This window comes from Babylonia areolata, chromosome 27 (genome assembly GCF_041734735.1).
Source record: "Babylonia areolata isolate BAREFJ2019XMU chromosome 27, ASM4173473v1, whole genome shotgun sequence".
NCBI classification, from domain to species: domain Eukaryota; kingdom Metazoa; phylum Mollusca; class Gastropoda; order Neogastropoda; family Buccinidae; genus Babylonia; species Babylonia areolata.
In genome coordinates this window covers 1975770-2003269 of record NC_134902.1, presented here as the reverse complement: position 1 = coordinate 2003269, position 27500 = coordinate 1975770, and the positions used below count along the sequence as shown (strand labels likewise).

The following is a 27500-nucleotide window of genomic DNA, read 5'->3' as shown; positions in this document are numbered from 1 at the left end:
CTCAACACCCACACCCACCCACATACCCTGAAAGGCTCGGCCACCCTGTTGATGTCCACTGTGGCCTGCATCCACCGTGTACCCTGGTCTCCCTGCAGTGTCCACACGTTGGTCAGCTCGCCCCCCACGTCCACCGCCACCGTCACCTGGGGAGCTGGGTTCAGAGGGATTGGGGTTCAATTCCACTGAGTTTAATTTTGAACCACAGTTTACGACGGGCGCAATAGCCGAATGGTTAAAGCGTTGGACTTCCAATCTGAGGGTCCCGGGTTCGAATCACGGTGACGGCGCCTGGTGGGTAAAGGGTGGAGATTTTTACGATCTCCCAGGTCAACATGTGTGCAGACCTGCTAGTGCCTGAACCCCCTTCGTGTGTATACGCAAGCAGAAGATCAAATACGCACGTTATAGATCCTGTAATCCATGTCAGCGTTCGGTGGGTTATGGAAACAAGAACATAGCATGCACACCCCCGGAAAGCGGAGTATGGCTGCCTACATGGCGGGTTAAAAACGGTCATACACGTAAAAGCCCACTCGCGTATATACGAGTGAACGTGGGAGTTGCAGCCCACGAACGCAGAAAGAAAGAAAGAAAAAAAAAGAAAAAAGAACCAGAGTTTACGGAACTGAAGAATTAAAACAAGCTGCTGAGTTCAGCTCAGTTCACTTACTCAAGGAGGCGTCACCGCGTTCAGGCGAATCCATATATGCCTCGCCACATCTGCTAAGCAGATGGCTGACCAGGAGCGTAACCCAACTTGTTTAGTCAGGACTTGGGGGTAAAAAATGGATACATCACTAAATTAATGAATAAATAATTAAACAAATGAATGGAAGAAAGTGGCTTCAACAAATAAATAGATACATCATTAAATCAATAAATAGATAATTAAACAAATAATTTAAAAATATCAAAATGAAATAGATAAATAAAATAAACAGATAAATAAACAATAATAATTAATAAATAATAAATAAATAGATAAAAAAAATCAAAACTGAAAAAGGCTGCAGAAACGTCAACAACAGACACATATCAAAGTTGTGAGTGCCGCTGTGGAAACAGCGTGTTGACCCACTTTGTTGTGCTAACAGCACGTGATACACAGACACTGGTTTCACTGCCGCAGCTTTTGGACACGATGAACGTGCTGGGCCCATATTTATCCCGCATCACAGTACATCCGTCGTTTTCCCACACTTGCTCTAATTCGAGCGATCGTGTTAGCTGTCTTTGTGAATATCATTGTGACGTCACGGTTGACCCCTTTCCGTCTTCTGTCTAGAGAGCCAAGACCAATATGGCGACGTCCTGTCATTAACACGGTTATCACAATCATGTCGTGACCATGACTACGGCAATGGTGATCCACCTACAGGCTTTGTTATAACTGTCATTAACACGGTTATCACTATCATGTCGTGACCATGACTACGACAGTGGTGATCCACCTACAGGCTTTGTTATAACTGTCATTAACACGGTTATCACTATCATGTCGTGACCATGACTACGACAGTGGTAATCCACCTACAGGCTTTGTTATAACTGTCATTAACACGGTTATCACTATCATGTCGTGACCATGACTACGGCAGTGGTGATCCACCTACAGGCTTTGTTATAACTGTCATTAACACGGTTATCACTATCATGTCGTGACCATGACTACGGCAGTGGTGATCCACCTACAGGCTTTGTTATAACTGTCATTAACACGGTTATCACTATCATGTCGTGACCATGACTACGACAGTGGTGATCCACCTACAGGCTTTGTTATAACTGTCATTAACACGGTTATCACTATCATGTCGTGACAATGACGACCCTGTAACACTTACAGGCTTTGCTGTAGCGGGCCACGTTGTTGGTCATGTAGTAGTAGAACTGCATCTGGCAGGTAGAGCTGGAGGGACCCAGCTGCACACTGTACAGGTCGGACATCCTGCCGTGGGTGCCTGTGCTGCGGTCCACGTAGATAAAGTTGTCTGCAACCACCACCACAACACTCACCGTCACGGCACAACCGTATCACTCACTGTCAAAGCACAGCCATAGCACTCACTGTCACAGCACAGCCATAGCACTCACTGTCACAGCACAACCGTATCACTCACTGTCACAGCACAGCCATAGCACTCACTGTCACAGCACAGCCATAGCACTCACTGTCACAGCACAGCCATAGCACTCACTGTCACAGCACAGCCATAGCACTCACTGTCAAAGCACAGCCATAGCACTCACTGTCAAAGCACAGCCATAGCACTCACTGTCAAAGCACAGCCATAGCACTCACTGTCAAAGCACAGCCATAGCACTCACTGTCAAAGCACAACCGTATTACTCATTGTCAAAGCACAACCGTATTACTCATTGTCAAAGCACAACCACAACACTCACTGTCAAAACACAACCATAGCACTCACTGTCAAAGCACATCCACAACACTCATTGTCAAAACACAACCACAACACTCACTGTCAAAACACAACCATAGCACTCACTGTCAAAGCACATCCACAACACTCATTGTCAAAACACAAGCATAGCACTCACTGTCATGTGTGTGTTGGTGAAGGTGTGGATGTGGTTATGCGGGAAGGGGGGGGGAACGAAATGCACAGCGCTTTGAGCAGTATTTCTGGCAAAAAAAAAACAAAACAAAAAAACGCGCTATATAACTGTCCATTACCATCATTAATATATTATTACTATCATTATTATCATCATTATTGTTATTATCATCATCATGACAGGTTGGAGCTGTGCCGGTGGGGGTTTATCCCCGGGGAGCGCTTCACTAGTCGGAGTGGTCCAGCCTGGATACTGCCAAATAAAGGTCCGTTTTTTGGTCTGTAAGCACTGATTGTGTGTGTGTGTGTGTGTGCGTGTGCGTGTGAGTGTGTGTTTCCTGCAGATCTCCCAAAGATTGACAGAACAATCAATCCATGATTGCGGTGACTGCAGGGAAGGCAGGCAGGCAGGAATGGCAGTACTGTGTGTGTGCGTGTTGTGTGTGTGCGTGTTGTGTGTGTGTGTGTTGTGTGTGTGCGTGTTGTGTGTGTGCGTGTTGTGCGTGTGCGTGTTGTGCGTGTGCGTGTTGTGTGTGTGTGTGCGTGTGCGTGTTGTGTGCGTGTGTGCGTGTGTGTGCGTGTGTGCGTGTGTGTGCGTGTGTGTGTGTGTGTGTGTGCGCGTGTTGTGTGTGTGTTTCCTGCAGATCTCCCAAAGAGTGACAGAACAATCAATCCATGACTGTGGTGACTGCAGGGAAGGCAGGCAGGCAGGAAGGGCAGTACTGTGTGTGTGTGTGTGTGTGTGTGTGTTGTGTGTGTGTGTTTCCTGCAGATCTCCCAAAGAGTGACAGAACAATCAATCCATGACTGCGGTGACTGCAGGGAAGGCAGGCAGGCAGGAAGGGCAGTACTGTGTGTGTGCGTGTTGTGTGTGTGCGTGTGTGCGTGTTGTGTGTGTGCGTGTTGTGTGTGTGTGTGTGTGTGTGTGTGTGTGTGTGTGTGTGTTGTGTGTGTGTGTTTCCTGCAGATCTCCCAAAGAGTGACAGAACAATCAATCCATGACTGTGGTGACTGCAGGGAAGGCAGGCAGGCAGGAAGGGCAGTACCTTTGGGGCTGCCGTTGTGGTCGTACAGCGGAGCGGCATTGGCGGCGTGGGACTGGCCGCTGCCTCTAGACCACTGGTAGATCCCCTCGCTGTTCTCCATCCACTGACAGAACCCGGTCTGGAAGTCACAGTCACCTGCACACACACACACACACACACACACACACACACACACACCCTTGGAAACGGGCACTTGAGGAAGGCTAGGTTTGTTTCCAGAACAATTTGTCATTGACTGGTACACTGCAATGCAGTTATCATTCATCAGATCCATAAGATCCAGTGTGAGAGGATTAGCAACAAGAACACAATCATGACTTGTTATCTAATTTGCCTGATATCTGTTAAACCTTTGCTGTTGTTCTATGTTTGTTATGTTTTTGTTGTTGTTTTTGTTGCGGTTTGTTATTGTTTGCTTTGTTGATGTTGTTTTTGTTGTTGTTTCTTCTTCTTCTTGTTTTTTTGTGTTATTGCTGTTTCTTGTTGTTTGTTTTATTGTTGTTGCTGTTGTTGTTGCCGTTTCCTGTTGTTTGTTCTGTTGTCGTTGATGTTTGTTGTTTGTTTTGTTTTTGATATTGTTGCTAATTGCTTTGCTGTTGTTACTGCTGTTGTTTTGTTGTTATTGTTGGTGATGTTGGAGTCGTCAGTGTTGTCCAGGTGATGAAGGTGTGTGTGGATGACCCAGGTGACTGACCACAGTTGGCTTCGTCCATGTAGGGGGCGGGGCAGTCCCGGATGAAGTTGCACACTTTGCTCTGAGGAACGCTGCTGTTGGCCGCGTCCTTACACAGGAACACCTGGCTGTTCACTATCGTCCTGTTCACTGCACAACACAGGTAGACATGGCATCACAGGTAACATGGCATCACAGGTAGACATGGCATCACAGGTAACATGGCATCACAGGTAGACATGGCATCACAGGTAACATGGCATCACAGGTAGACATGGCATCACAGGTAACATGGCATCACAGGTAGACATGGCATCATCACAGGTAGACATGGCATCATCACAGGTAGACATGGCATCACAGGTAGACATGGCATCATCACAGGTAGACATGGCATCACAGGTAGACATGGCATCATCACAGGTAGACATGGCATCACAGGTAGCATGGCATCACAGGTAGACATGGCATCACAGGTAGACATGGCATCATCACAGGTAGACATGGCATCACAGGTAGACATGGCATCATCACAGGTAGCATGGCATCACAGGTAGACATGGCATCACAGGTAGACATGGCATCACAGGTAGACATGGCATCACAAGTAACATGGCATCACAGGTAGACATGGCATCATCACAGGTAGACATGGCATCACAGGTAGCATGGCATCACAGGTAGACATGGCATCATCACAGGTAGACATGGCATCATCACAGGTAGACATGGCATCACAGGTAGACATGGCATCATCACAGGTAGACATGGCATCATCACAGGTAGCTTGGCATCACAGGTAGACATGGCATCATCACAGGTAGACATGGCATCATCACAGGTAGCATGGCATCACAGGTAGACATGGCATCATCACAGGTAGACATGGCATCATCACAGGTAGACATGGCATCACAGGTAGACATGGCATCATCACAGGTAGACATGGCATCATCACAGGTAGACATGGCATCACAGGTAACATGGCATCATCACAGGTAGACATGGCATCACAGGTAACATGGCATCACAGGTAACATGGCATCATCACAGGTAGACATGGCATCACAGGTAGACATGGCATCACAGGTAGCATGGCATCACAGGTAACATGGCATCATCACAGGTAGACATGGCATCACAGGTAGACATGGCATCACAGGTAGCATGGCATCACAGGTAACATGGCATCATCACAGGTAGACATGGCATCATCACAGGTAGACATGGCATCACAGGTAGCATGGCATCACAGGTAACATGGCATCATCACAGGTAACATGGCATCACAGGTAGACATGGCATCACAGGTAACATGGCATCATCACAGGTAACATGGCATCACAGGTAGACATGGCATCACAGGTAACATAGTATCAACACAGGTAGACATGGCATCATCACAGGTAGACATGGCATCACAGGTAGCATGGCATCACAGGTAACATGGCATCATCACAGGTAGACATGGCATCACAGGTAGACATGGCATCACAGGTAGACATGACATCACAGGTAACATGGCATCACAGGTAGACATGACATCACAGGTAACATGGCATCACAGGTAACAAGACGAAAAAGACGGAGCTCTAACGAAAAAACGCACAGCCAATGCAAAACCAAGATAAGACAAGACAAGACAAGACAAGACACAACTTTATTGTTCCTAAACGCATAGAATTTTGTGTTTTGGTTAAGTACAGGTTACAGTTTCAGTTTCAGTAGCTCAAGGAGGCGTCACTGCGTTCGGACAAATCCATATACGCTACACCACATCTGCCAAGCAGATGCCTGACCAGCAGCGTAACCCAACGCGCTTGTACAGGTAAGATCCAACAAATAACGCGCAATCACTTTTAGAAGCTGATCACTCGTTCCCCAAACAGCAGTTCGCTGTCATTACCTTCTGAGCAACTCTGTGGATACAGTTCGAAGTCATCCACAGCAATGTCCCCGTAGTAACCATGGCCCACAGACGCTGACATCGTGATCTGAAAGCACATTTCAGTAACACTGGTGGAAAAAAACAATAAAGCAAAGAAAATCATTTTGAATGAAACGAAAAACAGTTTCCTTTCACAAGCATTATTGCAAGCAAAAAAATAAAAATAAAAAAAACAATAAAAAACCACTATTTTAACACAGATGTCAATGGGTACCTGACTGCATGAGGAATGCTAAAATAGTGGAAGGAGAGGACTGAGCCCCGCCTTCCTGTGCCCAGCACAAGACACAGTAGATATGAATTCACTGCACAATTGCTGAAAAAATGTTGAGACCTTTAGTTCTTAGCCTGAATAACGCTACTGGTTTTGCTAAAAATGCTTACAGACAATATATCAACAACACAAACTTCAAAACGATTTGGTTTCAGTTCCATGCAAATAAAAAGTTGTTTGTTTTTTTAAGATAGAAAAACACAATACTAAAATCAATAACACATGTACAAAAATTCACACTGGTTCCTTTACACTACCTTTTTCTTTAAGCATATGAACCATTCTGAGTATTGTCCCTTCACATTACATATGTTTCGACTACTTACCATGTGCTTTCTCGCTTAAGTACCGGATTTATGAAGCACTTAGAGCTTGTTAATGCCTGCATTACAGTGCTACATAAAAACATATATTTATCATAATTATTATTATCATTATCATTATGATGATGATGAGGATGATGGTGATGATGATGATGATGATGATCATCACTATTTGCCACACTAACCACGAAGTTGTCAGAGGGCGTGGTGATAGACAGGAATCCTATGATGATGATGATGATGATGGTGATGATGATGGTGATGATGATGATGGTGATGGTGATGATGATGATGATGATGATGACTATTTGCCACACTAACCACAAAGTTGTCAGAGGGCGTGGTGATGGGCAGGAATCCGATGATGATGATGATGATGATGATGATGATGACTATTTGCCACACTAACCACAAAGTTGTCAGAGGGCGTGGTGATGGGCAGGAATCCGATGATGATGATGATGATGATGATGATGATGATCACTATTTGCCACACTAACCACGAAGTTGTCAGAGGGCGTGGTGATGGGCAGGAATCCGATGATGATGATGATGATGATGATGATGATGACTATTTGCCACACTAACCACAAAGTTGTCAGAGGGCGTGGTGATGGGCAGGAATCCGATGATGATGATGATGATGATGATGATGATGATCACTATTTGCCACACTAACCACGAAGTTGTCAGAGGGCGTGGTGATGGGCAGGAATCCGATGATGATGATGATGATGATGATGATGATGATGACTATTTGCCACACTAACCACAAAGTTGTCAGAGGGCGTGGTGATGGGCAGGAATCCGATGATGATGATGATGATGATGATGATGATGATGATCACTATTTGCCACACTAACCACGAAGTTGTCAGAGGGCGTGGTGATGGGCAGGAACCCCAACAGCCACTTGTTGCCCTGGTTACCAGACTGGCTGAAGCCAGGCGGGATGGGGGAGGTGGAGTCCAGGTAGTTATAGGTGACGTTGAGCGTGCCGATGGTGGCCCCGTACATGTGGTACCAGAAGGTGAAGCAAAACTCCGGGGCGCCCAGGTTGGTGGGGATCACCTGGGACGTCAGCACCGCCTTCTGTCCGGGCCGCTGCGGGGCGCTCGTCTCGATGTAGAGGTACTCACCTGCAGTCAGCAGTCACACCGCTACAGTCAGCAGTCACACCGCTACAGTCAGCAGTCACACCGCTACAGTCAGCAGTCACACCACACCGCTACAGTCAGCAGTCACACCGCTACAGTCAGCAGTCACACCACACCGCTACAGTCAGCAGTCACACCACACCGCTACAGTCAGCAGTCACACCACACCGCTACAGTCAACAGTCACAACCGCTACAGTCAACAGTCACACCGCTACAGTCAACAGTCACCGCTACAGTCAACAGTCAGCTGTCACCGCTACAGTCAACAGTCACCGCTACAGTCAACAGTCACACCGCTACAGTCAACAGTCACCGCTACAGTCAGCAGTCACCGCTACAGTCAACAGTCAGCAGTCACCGCTACAGTCAACAGTCACCGCTACAGTCAACAGTCACACCGCTACAGTCAACAGTCACACCGCTACAGTCAGCAGTCACACCGCTACAGTCAGCACCGCTACAGTCAACAGTCACACCGCTACAGTCAACAGTCACACCGCTACAGTCAGCAGTCACACCGCTACAGTCAGCAGTCACACCGCTACAGTCAGCAGTCACCGCTACAGTCAACAGTCACACCGCTACAGTCAACAGTCACACCGCTACAGTCAACAGTCACCGCTACAGTCAGCAGTCAGCGCTACAGTCAGCAGTCACCGCTACAGTCAACAGTCACCGCTACAGTCAGCAGTCAGCGCTACAGTCAGCAGTCACACCGCTACAGTCAGCAGTCACACCGCTACAGTCAGCAGTCACCGCTACAGTCAACAGTCACACGCTACAGTTAACAGTCACCGCTACAGTCAGCAGTCACACCGCTACAGTCAACAGTCCCCGCTACAGTCAACAGTCAGCGCTACAGTCAACAGTCAGCAGTCAGCGCTACAGTCAACAGTCACATGCTACAGTCAGCAGTCACACCGCTACAGTCAACAGTCACACCGCTACAGTCAGCAGTCAGCGCTACAGTCAACAGTCACATGCTACAGTCAGCAGTCACACCGCTACAGTCAGCAGTCAGCGCTACAGTCAACAGTCACATGCTACAGTCAGCAGTCACACCGCTACAGTCAGCAGTCAGCGCTACAGTCAACAGTCACACCGCTACAGTCAACAGTCACCGCTACAGTCAGCAGTCACATGCTACAGTCAACAGTCACATGCTACAGTCAGCAGTCAACAGTCACACCGCTACAGTCAACAGTCACACCGCTACAGTCAACAGTCACCGCTACAGTCAGCTGTCACACCGCTACAGTCAGCAGTCACACCGCTACAGTCAACAGTCACTGCTACAGTCAGCAGTCACACCGCTACAGTCAACAGTCACACAGCACCGCTACAGTCAGCAGTCACACGCTACAGTCAGCAGTCACACCGCTACAGTCAGCAGTCACACAGTACCGCTACAGTCAGCAGTCAGCAGTCACACCGCTACAGTCAGCAGTCACACCGCTACAGTCAGCAGTCACACAGTACCGCTACAGTCAGCAGTCACACCGCTACAGTCAGCAGTCACACCGCTACAGTCAGCAGTCACACCGCTACAGTCAACAGTCAGCAGTCACCGCTACAGTCAACAGTCACATGCTACAGTCAGCAGTCAACAGTCACACCGCTACAGTCAACAGTCAGCAGTCACCGCTACAGTCAGCAGTCACCGCTACAGTCACACCGCTACAGTCAAGAGGTGTCGTGTTTCACGTGCAAAGTCCTGTCCAAGCGCCAAGAAGACGTGCTCAGGGTATGGTCAGTGCTCCTGACCATCCAACCAACCCTCACCCCCACACACACCACCCACACACCTGAAGACCTGCCCAGGGTATGGTCTGTGCTGGGACCGGTGCTGAGCGATCCAGTGGCCCCGCTGTTGACCATCCAGTCAAAGTCGTCGTCCTTGTTCTCTGTCCAGCTGCACGTGCTGCCGTCCTCAAAGTCACAGTCGGCCAGGCCCACACAGCTGCTGTCCGACATCCACACGTCGTCAATGGCGATGTCGCCCCGGTACCCGTTACCCACCTGGCCCTCAAACACCACCTGGCCCACAGACGGACACAGGATTTGTGTGTGCTGCTTGGGATCAAGTCAAATCAGTTATGGTGCTCACAGCCTCGCCGACCACTAAGGCCATCTCTGGTTTGGCTTTTCCTGGCTTTGTCTGCTGGTTCTGTTGTGACTGTGGTGTGTCTTTCCCTCTGAGTAGCAAGGTGTTTCATATATGTTCTACATTAACAACAGCAGCAGCAGCAGTAGAAGTACTAGTAGTAGTAGTAGCAAGCAGCAGCAGCAGCAGCAACAGAGGTGGTCGTTGTTATATGAGTGCTAGTGGTAATTGCAGTTGTAGAACCATCATTATCATCATTACCAGCTAACAAACTGAACATGCTTAGAACTTATAGCTAAGGCAGATCAGGCACTTCATACACGCTATTATTATTGTCTTTTTTTTGTTTTTGTTTTTTTGCTTTGATTTGTTATTATTGTTGTTGATTTTGTCATTATTATAAGTGTCATTATCATTATCTTCATCATCAGTATTTATATTACTATTATTACTATCACCATGATTACTATCATTATCATTATTGCTGAGTAACTAAGTGTTTAGTCCTTTCTTTTCAGGTTAGGGGCTTGGGTTTCTTTAGTATCACATCTTTTGATGATCATTCTTAGGGCCAGCATTTGTTGCAGTGGAAATAGTCGTAGCAGCAGTAACTGTAGTAGTAGTAGTAGTAGTAGTAGTAGTAGTAGTAGTAGTAGTAGTAGTGGTGGTGGTGTTTTTTCCCTTTCTCACTCTTATTTCGTGTTTCTCTGTCATCGTGCGATACCTGTGGATACTATAAATGAATTTCCATGCTGATATTATATCATAACAGTGTTATCTTAGTCATTTGTTGTTGGTTTTTTCATTTCCTGTTTATGAGTAAGTGATTTGATAATAATGATAAGGTCCATCAGCCGTCATGGTAAAACTGAAGTGTAATGTTGTGAGCACAGTATAATCTTTAAGCTTGTTGATGCTCCTTTGTCTGTGTTTGCACTGTAACCATGTGTACTGTTCAACAATTAAAGATTGTTTAAAACAACAGCAGTAGCGGTAGCAGTAGCAGCAGCAGCAGCAGTAGAAGCAGCAGCAGTAGCAGCAGCAGTAGCAGTAATAGCAGCAGTAGCAACAGCAGTAGTAGCAGCAGCAGCAGCAACAACAGCAACAGCAGTAGCAGCAACAACAGCAACAGCAGTAGCAGCAGCAGTAGCAGCAGTAGCAGCAGTGCCAAACCCTGACCTGGAACTTCTCCCCACTCATGACGTTGATGGCGGCCACCTTCCAGCCGGGCCCCTGGTCGGCGTTCAGTGACCACAGAGGTCGGCTCAGCGCTGAGCCCAGGGACGCCACGTACACGTTGAGCGAGCCCACGTCCTGCCCGTACATGCTGTACCAGAAGGTGAGACAGCTACCCGGGGTGGGGTTGTACGGCTTGCTGTACAGCAGGGCTCGGTCCAACGGCCGGCGGGGTCTGGAGGACTCCACGTACATGTAGTGACCTGAGTGCGACACAGTATAATGGAATGGATTATAATAATGGATACTTATATAGCACACTATCCAGAAATCTGCTCTAGGTGCTTTACAAAAACGCTTTTGATAACATAACACATTATATCTATGTTACATACACACACCAAAATGTGACCACACACACACACACACACGCACGCACGCACGTACGCGCACACACACACGCACGCACGCACACACACACACACACACACACACACTGCATACATACATTTTAACATACATGTGTATCTAACAGCTACCCTAACAAATACGCACACATAGGCAGGCACAAACTTACATAAACACACGCACACACAATACACATTCATATACATGCATGTAGTTGTGGACCTGCCACAATTGAACTTATTGCTGAGGGAAAAGGTGAGTTTTGAGACGAGATTTAAAAGATGCGAGGGAATCAGAGTGACGGAGGTTATCAGGGAGCTTGTTCCACGTCTTTGGCGATTGAAAAGAAAACGATCTGTGTCCATAGGTCTTACTTCTGACGTGAGGTATCCTGAGAAGTCGAGTATCAGAGGAAGAACGGAGCTGGCGAGACGGGGTATAGATATGGATGAGTTCAGAAAGATACTTGGGGCCAGATCCGTTGACTGCAGAAAAGGTCAGAGTGGATAGCTTATAGTCTATTCGATCAGAAACAGGCAACCAGTGGAGAGACTGAAGGAGAGGAGAAACATGGTCAAATTTAGAAGCTCTGCAAATGAGTCTGGCAGCGTTATTCTGAATTCGTTGGAGTCTGTCTAACAGGTATTTGGGAAGGCCGGCCAAAAGAGAGTTGCAGTAATCCAATCTTGAGAGAACCAGAGAGCATACAAGTGTCTTGGTTGCATCGGTTGAGAGATAGTGGCGGATAGAGCTGATTCTACGCAGTTCCAAATAGGCAACTTTACAGATATTCGAAATGTGCTGTTGGAAGGAAAGAGACTGGTCCAGGATTACACCAAGACTGCGAACAGAGGGAGAAAGTGAAACAGGTGTGCTATTGATCAGAACAGAGTCAGGAAAGGAAGGATGTTGACGAAACTTCTTTGGACAGGTTATCATCAATTCAGTCTTATCATCATTTAATTGCAGCTTGTTGAGAGTCATCCAGTCCTTTAGGCCAGCAATGCACTCCTGTGTTTGAGTCACCAGTGCATCAAATTCAGCTATGGAAGCCGACTGATAAAGTTGTGTGTCATCAGCAAAGCTCTCATGCGACATCGCATGATGACTGATGACATCCGACACAGGAGCCGCATACAGCACGAAAAGAACAGGACCTAGGACGGACCCTTGTGGGATTATAACACAACGCAGTACAGTGGAAAGGCTTATAACACAACACAGTACAATGGAAAGGCTTATAACACAACACAGCACAGTGGAAAGGCTTATAACACAATGGAACGGCATATAACACAACACAGTACAATGGAATGGATTATAACACAACACAGTACAGTGGAATGGCTTATAACACAACACAGTACAGTGGAATGGCTTATAACACAACACAGTACAGTGGAAAGGATTATAACACAACACAGTACAGTGGAATGGCTTATAACACAACACAATACGATAAATGGTGGGTATTATCATCATCATATAGTATCATTGTCATCATGATCATACCCTGTGCAATGCCATAGGTGTGGACATAGGTGTTTATTATCATCATCATATAGTATCATTGTTAACATCATACCCTGTGCAGTGCATAGGTGTGGACATAGGTGGGTATTATCATCATCATATAGTATCATTGTTAACATCATACCCTGTGCAGTGCCATAGGTGTGGACATAGGTGGGTATTATCATCATCATGTAGTATCATTGTTAACATCATACCCTGTGCAGTGCCATAGGTGTGGACATAGGTGGGTATTATCATCATCATATAGTATCATTGTTAACATCATACCCTGTGCAGTGCATAGGTGTGGACATAGGTGGGTATTATCATCATCATATAGTATCATTGTCATCATCATACCCTGTGCAATGCATAGGTGTGGACATAGGTGGGTATTATCATCATCATATAGTATCATTGTTAACATCATACCCTGTGCAGTGCATAGGTGTGGACATAGGTGGGTATTATCATCATCATGTAGCATCATTGTTAACATCATACCCTGTGCAGTGCCATAGGTGTGGACATAGGTGGGTATTATCATCATCATATAGTATCATTGTTAACATCATACCCTGTGCAGTGCCATAGGTGTGGACATAGGTGGGTATTATCATCATCATATAGTATCATTGTTAACATCATACCCTGTGCAGTGCATAGGTGTGGACATAGGTGGGTATTATCATCATCATATAGTATCATTGTTAACATCATACCCTGTGCAATGCCCTAGGTGTGGACATAGGTGGGTATTATCATCATCATATATATCATTGTTAACATCATACCCTGTGCAGTGCATAGGTGTGGACATAGGTGGGTATTATCATCATCATATATATCATTGTTAACATCATACCCTGTGCAGTGCCATAGGTGTGGTCATTGGTGGGTCCAGTGGACGAGGTGCCCGTGCGGCCACTGTTCAGCGTCCAGTCAAAGTCGTCCTGTGTGGACTGCACGAAGCCACACAGCCTGGCGTCCTCAAAGTCACACTTGGCTGCACGTGGACACACAGTCAGGTACAACATCATCAGCACCTTGTCAACAACCTCCTCCTTAACCCCGTTTAAATCAGTATCTAACATTTACATAATTCAAACATGAAAAGATACCCCACCTCTGATGACAGAAAGACGAGAAAGAAACGAGATCAAAGTATATATGCGTGAAAATCATGCTGCATATTACCCAGCCAACCGTAAAGAGGCCCTTTCAGGGATGAACTATGCATCAAGGATATGGTGTTTATGTTTTAGATATGTACTGGGAATGAGAGATAGCAAAGGATTTGTCATTGACTGGTTAGCAATAATGTGGATTGTGCGTCAGCAGACACAGCTTCGCTTCAAGAATATGCGCCAAAACAAGACGTCTTAATAAATGAAAGACATCAATAGATATGATAATAACTACCAGGTTCACAATTATGTGGCTGAAGTCTGCTAGCCATATAATTATAAATATAATGTGGAAAACGCCTCTCCTCGCCCCATGCTCTCCCCAAACACCTCACAGAAAAGACCAGAGAGGTAGAAAGGATGGAGAGAAAACAATCAGCCCTAACCTGTCATTCCTTCCCCCTATCTTCACCCCCCCACCACCCCTTCCCGTCCTCTTCAGCCCCCTAACGGCCAGGTAACAGAGGCCTCACCTGGCGCGGGACACGGCCCCTGGTACACAGTGATGTCGTCCAGAGCGATGTCCCCACGGTGACCCGGGCCCTTCAAGGCCTCGAACACGATCTGAAATCAGGGACAGTCGTGTCAGCACTGCGCTGCAGCTTTCACCTCGCCCTGTGTACACGTGTGTACGCGCGTGCAAAGCACATGCATGTTTAAGGATGTATGTGTATGCGTTCATGTGCACACAATTGCAGACTCACACACACGCACACACTGACACAAGCACGCGCGAACACTGGCACACACACATACACACACGCACACATACACACAAACACACAAAAGTCTCTCTCTCACACACACACACACACACACACACACACACTTACACACACACACTCTCTCTTTTTTTTCACACACACACACACACACACATGCAAAAGTCTCTCTCTCTCTCTCTCTCTCTCTCTCTCACTCACACACTCTCTTTCTCACTCTTTCACATACACACATACACACACTCTCTCTCTCACTCTTTATCACACACACACACACAGACACACACACAGACACACACACACATTTATACCTACACGCCCTCCCCACCCCCGCACCCCCACCCACACCCACCCACCTGTGCATTAGTCACCACACCAATGTCCACCTCCGCCTTCTTCCAGTTGAAGCCCTGGTTGCCGGCCTTGGTCCACATGAGCACCCGAGAGCCGCCAGAGGCCGCCACGGCCATGTTGAGGCGGTTGACGTGTGTGCCGTACATGTGGTACCAGAACGTGACGCACGTGTCCCCTGACGTGGAGAAGGTGGGGCTGTGGATGCGGGCTGAGGAGTTGGTGAGCTGAGGGCTGGACGTCTCGATGTAGATGTAGTAACCTGGCGTGGGGCAAAGCGGGCTGTGTAGCATTCTGGGCTTTGGTTTGTTGGGTCTGTGTCTGTGTGGAGGGGGATGGTTGTGGGTGTGTGTGTGAGAGAGAGAGAGAGAGAGAGAGATACGGATACGGATGTTTTATTCAATATAGGCCATGGCCCCTCATGAAGGGGTGGTGTAAACAGAGGTAATATATTCAGATATGTAACATAACACAGTTGTAACCTGAAAATGAGAAAAACAGCCATTATCAGCATTTACTCTTATTCACACACAATAACAAAAAAGCGGAAAACTAGCACACACTCAGCTGCATATTGTATTTCTAATCTTTAAGGCTTTATACAAGTATAAAGCCTTGTGTGAGAGAGATAGAGAGAGAGAGAGAGAGAGAGAGAGAGGGAGACATACATAGTGTGCGTGTATGTGAGTGAGTGTGTTGGAGGTGTGTGAGTGTGTGTGTGTGAGAGCGAGTGTCTGTGTCTGTGTGTGTGAGCGACACAGAGATAGAGCGTGCGTGTGAGAGAGAGAGACAGAGACAGAGACAGAGACCTCCATACCTTAACATTCCGAAACCATGCTTGTCCTGTCCCCGCCCATAAAAATCACCCCACCTCTCCATCATCACCTCCTCGTGTGACCCCCCCCCCCCCTACCGTCCATGTTATAAACCACCACCACCTCTATCCCTACCGTCCATGTTATAAACCACCACCACCTCCACCCTCCCTACCGTCCATGTTATAAACCACCACCACCTCTATCCCTACCGTCCATGTTATAAACCACCACCACCTCCACCCTCCCTACCGTCCATGTTATAAACCACCACCACCTCCACCCTCCCTACCGTCCATGTTATAAACCACCACCTCTATCCCTACCGTCCATGTTATAAACCACCACCACCTCCACCCTCCCTACCGTCCATGTTATAAACCACCACCACCTCCACCCTCCCTACCGTCCATGTTATGAACCACCACCACCTCCACCCTCCCTACCGTCCATGTTATAAACCACCACCTCTATCCCTACCGTCCATGTTATAAACCACCACCACCTCCACCCTCCCTACCGTCCATGTTATGAACCACCACCACCTCCACCCTCCCTACCGTCCATGTTATAAACCACCACCTCTATCCCTACCGTCCATGTTATAAACCACCACCACCTCCACCCTCCCTACCGTCCATGTTATGAACCACCACCACCTCCACCCTCCCTACCGTCCATGTTATGAACCACCACCACCTCCACCCTCCCTACCGTCCATGTTATGAACCACCACCACCTCCACCCTCCCTACCGTCCATGTTGTAAACCACCACCACCTCCACCCTCCCTACCGTCCATGTTATAAACCACCACCACCTCCACCCTCCCTACCGTCCATGTTATGAACCACCACCACCTCCACCCTCCCTACCGTCCATGTTATGAACCACCACCACCTCCACCCTCCCTACCGTCCATGTTATGAACCACCACCACCTCCACCCTCCCTACCGTCCATGTTATAAACCACCTCCACCTCCACCCTCCCTACCGTCCATGTTATGAACCACCACCACCTCCACCCTCCCTACCGTCCATGTTATGAACCACCACCACCTCCACCCTCCCTACCGTCCATGTTATGAACCACCACCACCCTCCCTACCGTCCATGTTATGAACCACCACCACCCTCCCTACCGTCCATGTTATGAACCACCACCACCTCCACCCTCCCCTGCCCCTACCCGCCATGTTGTTCTGGGTGTGGTCGTAGCGGGGTCCGGTGAAGCTGCTGGAGGTCGAGCCGTGTTGCCGTGTCCAGTCAAAGTCGTCACTGTGGTCCTGGCTGTAGTTGCACAGACCCGTGTCGAACGTGCAGCTCAGCTGTGGCAAGGTGGCTGCGTCAAACAGTGATCATGACAATAAGAAGAATAATAACAATAATTTTAAACGATAAGAATAGTACTACAAATAAGAAGATACAGAAATTATAATTCTTTTTTTTTTATCAAAAAAGATAATAATAATAATAATAATATTTTATCTATAACACGTTTTGCTCTAACAATCTGAGAGCTCAAATCTTTACAGTAAGACTTGTTAAAATGAGTACATTACAATAAGACATGTTAAACAATGTTTTGTTAACGATCAATGAAAATATTGTTCTGGAAATGTATCCTGCATAAAATTCTACACAAAGCAGGACAACCAAACCAGATGAAAAGTGTCAACCAGCAAGGGTCGGAAACACATCATGTAAAACCCACAAATGATCTAAGTTACAGATATTACCTTATTAACTTATTATTGAGATCTGAGTTAAAGAGTTAAGTACAGGAGCTGTGGAAGTCACAGCTGCAAAAGAGAATTATACTTCAAAATATACACATGATAAAAATGACTGAAAAAGAAGCAAACACCCGGTAAGAACCAGCCATCCACACAGCTGCAAAAGAGAATTATACTTCAAAATATACACCTGATAAAAATGACTGAAAAAGAAGCAAACACCCGGTAAGAACCAGCCATCCACACAGCTGCAAAAGAGAATTATACTTCAAAATATACACCTGATAAAAATGACTGAAAAAGAAGCAAACACCCGGTAAGAACCAGCCATCCACACAGCTGCAAAAGAGAATTATACTTCAAAATATACACCTGATAAAAATGACTGAAAAAGAAGCAAACACCCGGTAAGAACCAGCCATCCACACAGCTGCAAAAGAGAATTATACTTCAAAATATACACATGATAAAAATGACTGAAAAAGAAGCAAACACCCGGTAAGAACCAGCCATCCACACAGCTGCAAAAGAGAATTATACTTCAAAATATACACCTGATAAAAATGACTGAAAAAGAAGCAAACACCCGGTAAGAACCAGCCATCCACACAGCTGCAAAAGAGAATTATACTTCAAAATATACACCTGATAAAAATGACTGAAAAAGAAGCAAACACCCGGTAAGAACCAGCCATCCACACAGCTGCAAAAGAGAATTATACTTCAAAATATACACATGATAAAAATGACTGAAAAAGAAGCAAACACCCGGTAAGAACCAGCCATCCACACAGCTGCAAAAGAGAATTATACTTCAAAATATACACATGATAAAAATGACTGAAAAAGAAGCAAACACCCGGTAAGAACCAGCCATCCACACAGCTGCAAAAGAGAATTATACTTCAAAATATACACATGATAAAAATGACTGAAAAAGAAGCAAACACCCGGTAAGAACCAGCCATCCACACAGCTGCAAAAGAGAATTATACTTCAAAATATACACATGATAAAAATGACTGAAAAAGAAGCAAACACTCGCTAAGAACCAGCCACCCATCTGACGTACCCGGGGGCTGGGCAGTGGTGACCGGGGTGGTTCCTGTCGGCTGCTGACCACACGTGCCCTGGCTCAGGGAGATGTCGTCAATGGCGATGTCGCTGGTGTGGTTAGCTCCCTTCACCCCCTCGAAGATGACGTTGTAGGAGGCGCTGCTGGTGATGTCCACGCTTCCCTGCAGCCACTGGTCGCCATGGTGACCGGACTGGGTGAAGAGGCGGTAGGTGGACGTTCCGTTCTTCACGTACACGTTCAAGCTGCCCGTGCCTGGGGGAGGGGAGGGGGAGGGGGGTTTGGGGAAGGGGGTTAGTTTGTGACAGTCCAGGACTCGTTACATTACATTGTTAAAGTCAGGACTTCGTTACGTTACTTTGTTACAGTCAGGACCTCGTTACATGTTACATTGTTAGAGTCCTCAAATCGTCACGTTTTACTCTCTTACAGTACTCTACTCATGTATTACTTTGTTAGAGTCCTCAAATCGTCACGTTTTACTCTCTTAAAGTACTCAACTCGTGTATTACTTTGTTAGAGTCCTCAAATCGTCACGTTTTACTCTCTTACAGTACTCAACTCGTGTATTACTTTGTTAGAGTCCTCAAATCGTCACGTTTTACTCTCTTACAGTACTCTACTCATGTGTTAGTTTGTTAGAGTCCTCAAATCGTCACGTTTTACTTTCTTACAGTACTCTACTCATGTGTAAAGTTACTTTTTTAGAGTCCTCAAATCGTCACGTTTTACTTTCTTACAGTACTCAACTCATGTATCACTTTGTTAGAGTCCACGCAAAACTCGAACCAAACTATGTTGTGACAAAACGTGGCATGACACAATACAATACAACGGGATCACAAACATCAACAATGACACATACAGACAGAAAGTCCATCACCAGGCTGAAACGGACGGACAGACAGACAGACAGACAGACGGACGGACGGATCCACAGACAGACGGACAGACAGCGAGGCGGCGGACTGACCAGCGCCGTTCATGTTGTAGTAGAAGACGAGGCAGGAGGCGGAGGTGGGGGACAGACGTTCACTGAGCAGCTGTGCCTTGGATCCTGGGGCGTTCTGACTGCTCTCGATGAACATGTAGTACCCTGCACACACACACACGCACACACACACCACACATACCACAACACACCGCACCACACACACACACCACACAAAACCACACCACACCACACCACACACACACACACACACACACAACACAACGCACACACACACACACACACACACACACACACACACACCACGTGTAATCACACATAGTTATACGTTCATGCACTTCCATATTGTGTACAAACGAACGGTAAGACTGATATGAAAAAAACCCCATCTCTGTCAGTACAAAACAACTATACCTGAATCAAACATATTCCAGTCCAGCACAGCACGACACAACATAGCACACAGACACAATAAAGGACTACACAACATAACACCACATCAACAGTTGGGGTTATCGTGACACAAACACCAAATAGCTCAGCCCAAAGAGGTACCAACAGACCGCTAGTTGGAGGCACAGAAACCCAGCCCCATCCTTTAACACAGTTAGTGGAGAGTCCAGCATAGCACAACACAACACAGCCCCATCCTTTAACACAGTTAGTGGAGAGTCCAGCATAGCACAACACAACACAGCCCCATCCTTTAACACAGTTAGTGGAGAGTCCAGCATAGCACAACACAACACACACTGCACAGCCCCATCCTTTAACACAGTTAGTGGAGAGTCCAGCATAGCACAACACAACACAGCCCCATCCTTTAACACAGTTAGTGGAGAGTCCAGCATAGCACAACACAGCACACACTGCACAGCCCCATCCTTTAACACAGTTAGTGGAGAGTCCAGCATAGCACAACACAGCACACACTGCACAGCCCCATCCTTTAACACAGTTAGTGGAGAGTCCAGCATAGCACAACACAGCACACACTGCACAGCCCCATCCTTTAACACAGTTAGTGGAGAGTCCAGCATAGCACAACACAGCACACACTGCACAGCCCCATCCTTTAACACAGTTAGTGGAGAGTCCAGCATAGCACAACACAGCACACACTGCACAGCCCCATCCTTTAACACAGTTAGTGGAGAGTCCAGCATAGCACAACACAGCACACACTGCACAGCCCCATCCTTTAACACAGTTAGTGGAGAGTCCAGCATAGCACAACACAGCACACACTGCACAGCCCCATCCTTTAACACAGTTAGTGGAGAGTCCAGCATAGCACAACACAGCACACACTGCACAGCCCCATCCTTTAACACAGTTAGTGGAGAGTCCAGCATAGCACAACACAACACACACTGCACAGCCCCATCCTTTAACACAGTTAGTGGAGAGTCCAGCATAGCACAACACAGCACACACTGCACAGCCCCATCCTTTAACACAGTTAGTGGAGAGTCCAGCATAGCACAACACAACACACTGCCAGCCCATCCTTTAACACAGTTAGTGGAGAGTCCAGCATAGCACAACACAACACACACTGCACAGCCCCATCCTTTAACACAGTTAGTGGAGAGTCCATCATAGCACAGCACAGCACACACTGCACAGCCCCATCCTTTAACACAGTTAGTGGAGAGTCCAGCATAGCACAACACAACACACACTGCACAGCCCCATCCTTTAACACAGTTAGTGGAGAGTCCATCATAGCACAACACAACACACACTGCACAGCCCCATCCTTTAACACAGTTAGTGGAGAGTCCAGCATAGCACAACACAACACACACTGCACAGCCCCATCCTTTAACACAGTTAGTGGAGAGTCCAGCATAGCACAACACAACACTGCACAGCACAGCCCAACAACAGCGATGACTGACTAATAGAGTTAGAGGACAGTCCGACATAGCACAACACAATACAACACAATACAACACGATACAACACAATGCAACACGATACAACACAATGCAACACAGCACTTCACAGATCAACCCCCACTGTGACTGACACTTGATAAAGTGCGTGGTGTGGTCAGAGGAGGGCCCAGCATAACACAACACAACACAACATTGCCCAGCACAGCACAGCACAGCACAACAGAACACAAAACAACACAGCATAGCCCAGCACAGCACAGCACAGCACAGCACAACACAGCACAACACAGCATAGCACAGCACAGCACAGCACAGCACAACACAACACAGCATAGCACAGCACAGCACAGCATAGCATAGCACAACACAACACAGCATAGCACAACACAACATAGCACAGCATCACAACACAGCATAGCACAGCACAACAACACAACACAGCACAGCACAGCACAACAACACAACACAACACAGCACAGCACAACAACACAACACAGCACAACAACACAACACAGCATAGCACAACACAACACAGCATAGCACAGCACAGCACAACACAGCACCAAACAACACAGCATAGCACAACACAGCACCAAACAGCACAGCACAACACACTGTAGCAGGGCACAACACAGCCCAACCCAACCTAACCCCAGCGATGACAGCCTAACAGAGTCAGTGGACGACCCAGCACTGCACAGAACACCACCCCTTGGTGACTGACTGACCCTTGACGGAGTGCGTGGTGTGGTCTGTGGAGGGCCCCGTGAAGGCGGACGTGGTACTGCCGAAGCCTCGCGTCCAGTCCAGCTGGTCCGTGCCGTGCACGTTGGTGTAGGAGCAGAGCCCTGACTCAAAGTCACACCACCCGGGGGACACACACGGGTAGGGCAGGATGGAGATGTCGTCCACAGATATGTCCTCGGAATATGCAGTGCTGGGCCGCGCTTCGAAGGCCACCTGTGAAGGAAAGTATGCACACGTCCCATAACCCAGCGTGTCGTGACTCAGTGCGGGCGGCGAGTCTTCTCTCTCTCTCTCCCACTGATGTCCAGCTGGGCGTCTGCACAGACCTGCCTTTAGCTTTCGTCATTAGAAATCGGTCATCTTTGCCTTCTTCCACCTCTTTGATGTGAGGACCCCCCCCCCCCCCTTCAGTCTTCTAACATTTCACTGATGTCAGCATCTGTGCACGTCTTCTTCACCTCTTTGATGTGAGGACCCCCCCCCCCCCCCTTCAGTCTTGTAACATTTCACTGATGTCAGCATCTGTGCACGTCTTCTTCACCTCTTTGATGTGAGGACCCCCCCCCCCCTTCAGTCTTCTAACATTTCACTGATGTCAGCATCTGTGCACGTCTTCTTCACCTCTTTGATGTGAGGACCCCCCCCCCTTCAGTCTTGTAACATTTCAGTGATGTCAGCATCTGTGCACGTCTGTCATCGTCGCCTCTCTTGTACCTTCTTGGTCAGTTCTTACTCCCATCACCCACCATAAAAGGCAAGAGAATATTCAATGCTTTCAAGAAACAATTACAGGTGAATTGACCAGCATGGCTGAAAATTAGAAAGAAAGTGAAGGTCTCTGCCTCTCAAACTAGGGGCCAAGATTGCACTGGTTCTTAGTGCTGCAGCCTTGGGGGCTAGCTGGCCTTTGGGAACCATCCCAACACCGACTGTCCTAAAACCCTCTTGGCCGAGAGAGTGGGGATGTACCTGGGCTAGACACTCTCCACTTTCATCAAATTCAAGTCCAGACTTCTAATCACTCCTGGTTCTGGTTGGGGGAGGGAGGTTCCAACAGTCAGCCAGCCTCAACTCTAACTCGCCAGATATTTGTTGGGGAAGGGGAGTGGGAAGGGGGGTGGTGGTGGAGGTTCCAACAGACAGTCAGCCTCAACTCTAACTCGCCTGATATTTGTTTGGGAAAGGGGGGGGGGGGGTTCCAACAGTAAACCTCAACTCGGACTCACCTGGTACTGGTTGGGCGAGGTGATGGTGGCCTGGGCCTTGGTCCAGGTGTTACCCTGGGTGCCAACCCGGTGCCACAGCGCCGACACGTGCGACCCGGACACGGTGTTGAGGTAGACGTAGAGGGCGCCACTGCCCCCGATGTGGTAGTAGAACTGCAGACACTCACCGCTGGTGGCGGCGTAGGTGGGGGAGGTGATGACGGCACGGGCATTGGGCACGGGGGACTGGGGCACGACGATGTAGTGACCTGAACACACAGCATGCTGTGTCACTGAGGGATGCAACAGGAGGAGGAGGAGAGGAGGAGGAGGAGAGGAGGAGGAGGAGTGGGGATGTAACTTGGGCAAGACATTCCCGACTATAATCAAATACTGGCCCAGGGAGCTGGGACAGCAGTTGCCAATTATGCTGTTCGGATGGTCATAGTCGGACACGACTATCAGACACACATATCCAGCATGAATATCCCCTCCCCCCCCCACACACACACACACACACATATACACACACATACACACCCCTGCACACCCACCTGTGCGAGCCTTGTAGGTGTGATCGACGTTCAGACCGATGTTGGCGGACCCTGTGGTGTAGTTCCAGTCCATGGTGTCAGTCTTCACCTGGGTGTAGCTACACATGTCGCTCTCAAAGTCACACACCTCTGAAAGCCACACACACCGCACAACGTCACTTTCCTGTCTATACACATACACAGACACACACATACACAGACACACACACGCAGAACACACACACACAGACACAGACACAGACACACACACACACAGCCATGCACGTACACCCAACTCCCTGCAGACAGACAGACAGACAGGATACTGACTGGCATCGGAGGATGGACACGCGCCGTAGGTGAAGGTGATGTCATCCAAAGCAATGTCCCCCTGGTATCCTCCCACCACACCTCGGAATATCACCTGTCAGTCACATGGAATATCACCTGTCAGTCACACCACACACCATGGAATATCACCTGTCAGTCAAACCACACACCACGGAATATCACCTGTCAGTCACACCACACACCACGAAATATCACCTGTCAGTCACACCACACACCACGAAATATCACCTGTCAGTCACACCACACACCACGAAATATCACCTGTCAGTCACATGGAATATCACCTGTCAGTCACACCACACACCACGGAATATCACCTGTCAGTCACACCACACACCACGGAATATCACCTGTCAGTCACACCACACACCACGGAATATCACCTGTCAGTCACACCACACACCATGGAATATCACCTGTCAGTCACACCACACACCACGAAATATCACCTGTCAGTCACACCACACACCATGGAATATCACCTGTCAGTCACACCACGGAATATCACCTGTCAGTCACACCACACACCACGAAATATCACCTGTCAGTCACACCACACACCACGGAATATCACCTGTCAGTCACAGCACACACCATGGAATATCACCTGTCAGTCACACCACACACCACGAAATATCACCTGTCAGTCACACCACACACCACGGAATATCACCTGTCAGTCACACCACACACCATGGAATATCACCTGTCAGTCACACCACACACCACGAAATATCACCTGTCAGTCACACCACACACCACGGAATATCACCTGTCAGTCACACCACGGAATATCACCTGTCAGTCACACCACGGAATATCACCTGTCAGTCACACCACACACCATGGAATATCACCTGTCAGTCACACCACACACCACGAAATATCACCTGTCAGTCACACCACACACCACGGAATATCACCCGTCAGTCACACCACGGAATATCACCTGTCAGTCACACCACGGAATATCACCTGTCAGTCACACCACACACCACGAAATATCACCTGTCAGTCACACCACACACCACGGAATATCACCTGTCAGTCACACCACGGAATATCACCCGTCAGTCACACCACGGAATATCACCTGTCAGTCACACCACACACCATGGAATATCACCTGTCAGTCACACCACACACCACGAAATATCACCTGTCAGTCACACCACACACCACGGAATATCACCCGTCAGTCACACCACGGAATATCACCTGTCAGTCACACCACGGAATATCACCTGTCAGTCACACCACACACCGCTTTACAACATTGGTGAGGGGAGGGAGGGTGTGAGGGGGAACGCAAATGCAAATATTTATTCAGATCAGACCATAGCCCCCTCCTGAAGTGGGTTTTACACAATTGTCAAACGGATTTTTATAGTTCTTGTTTAAAACAAGAATAAAGAAAAAAGTATGAATCATCTCCCAAATCCTTTAAAATGTTCCAACTATTTCCAAACGTTAAAACCCCTCTTGAAATGCAAACAATCTCCAAAAGTGCCAACTATTTCCAAACGTTAAAACCCCTCTTGAAATGCAAACAACCTCTATAAGTGCCACCTATTTCCAAACGTTAAAACCCTTCTTTAAATGCAAACAACATCGAAAAGTGCCAACTATCTCCAAAAGTTTAAAACTCACCTTGAAATGCAAACAACCTCTAAAAGAGCAAATTATCTCCAAAACGTTAAAATCCCTTGACATGCAGACAACCTCCACATATGCCAACCATCTTCAAACGTTTAATTCAAAACCCCACATGACATGCAAAGTACTTGTGATAAAAGCAAACTCCCCACCTTTCTGTCTCTCAAACCCATATTTCAGATCTCCCCCCACCCTCCCAACCTACCCTGTAGTCGGAGGTGCTGGAGAGGGTGAGCTGGGCCTGTCTCCACTGGTTGCCCTGGGTGCCGGTTCTGGTCCATCGGGTGACGTTGGCCCCGCGGGAGGTGGTGAGGAGGGCGAGGGAGCCGATACTGGGGCCGTACATGTGGTACCAGAAGGTCAGGCAGGCCGGGCCGCCAGAGGAAGGGGAGAGCACCGGGGACAGCAGGTCAGCCACGTCCCCGCTGTGCCGGGGGGATGACGACTCCAGGTACACGTAGGAACCTGGGGGGCCGGGGCCGGGTGGGGGGAGGGGGGGAGTTAGTTGGTTTGTTTCTCTCTGTTTGTCTGTCTCTCTCGTGTTTATGAAAATGCATTGTGAAAGAGTGTGTGTGTGTGTGTGTGTGTGTGTGTGTGTGTGTGTGTGTGTGTGAACCGTCCGTTTTAGTAATTGCACTCGTCTTGTGTATGTTTGATTTTTTGGCACTTCCAATTCTCTCTCTCTCTCTCTCACACACACACACACACACACTGTGTCTCCAAGCAATCCATTCAGTTCCCGCCCCCCCCCCCCCACCCCCAGCCACAGTTTAACCCCCTCCCCCTGAAATTACCTCCCCCGGTGTGATCTGAGGTGGGCCCGGTGCCCTGTGAAGGGGTGTTCCGACTGGACAAGGACCAGTTGAAGTTGTCGTTCATGCTCTGGGTCCACGTGCACAGCGTGTTGCCATCAAACGTGCAGCCAACCATGTCGATGTCTGCCACATCATAGGTACACATGTGTGTGTCTTTTTACCAACCATGTCCATATCTGCCACATCATTATCACATCTTCAATACTTACACATGTACATGTCTCTTTGATGCAGTTTTGTGTT

General features: G+C 47.8%; 1 protein-coding gene across 1 annotated transcript in view; it reads right to left on the bottom strand.

The window, feature by feature from the left end:
* Positions 1-27500, bottom strand: part of LOC143301555 (MAM and LDL-receptor class A domain-containing protein 2-like) — a 247425-nt gene that overhangs the window by 65295 nt on the left and 154630 nt on the right. The window contains exons 110-129 of the mRNA XM_076615934.1: positions 27237-27380; positions 26648-26907; positions 24766-24859; positions 24457-24585; positions 23924-24171; positions 22679-22910; positions 20068-20190; positions 19092-19349; positions 17473-17625; positions 15474-15730; positions 14869-14959; positions 14074-14214; positions 11289-11548; positions 9811-10042; positions 7711-7985; positions 6208-6295; positions 4323-4451; positions 3629-3763; positions 1848-1994; positions 27-154 (exon numbers count right to left, since the gene is read on the bottom strand). Coding sequence (XP_076472049.1) covers positions 27-154; positions 1848-1994; positions 3629-3763; positions 4323-4451; positions 6208-6295; positions 7711-7985; positions 9811-10042; positions 11289-11548; positions 14074-14214; positions 14869-14959; positions 15474-15730; positions 17473-17625; positions 19092-19349; positions 20068-20190; positions 22679-22910; positions 23924-24171; positions 24457-24585; positions 24766-24859; positions 26648-26907; positions 27237-27380 — 3524 coding nt within the window. The remainder of the gene's footprint in view (positions 1-26; positions 155-1847; positions 1995-3628; positions 3764-4322; positions 4452-6207; positions 6296-7710; positions 7986-9810; positions 10043-11288; positions 11549-14073; positions 14215-14868; positions 14960-15473; positions 15731-17472; positions 17626-19091; positions 19350-20067; positions 20191-22678; positions 22911-23923; positions 24172-24456; positions 24586-24765; positions 24860-26647; positions 26908-27236; positions 27381-27500) is intronic.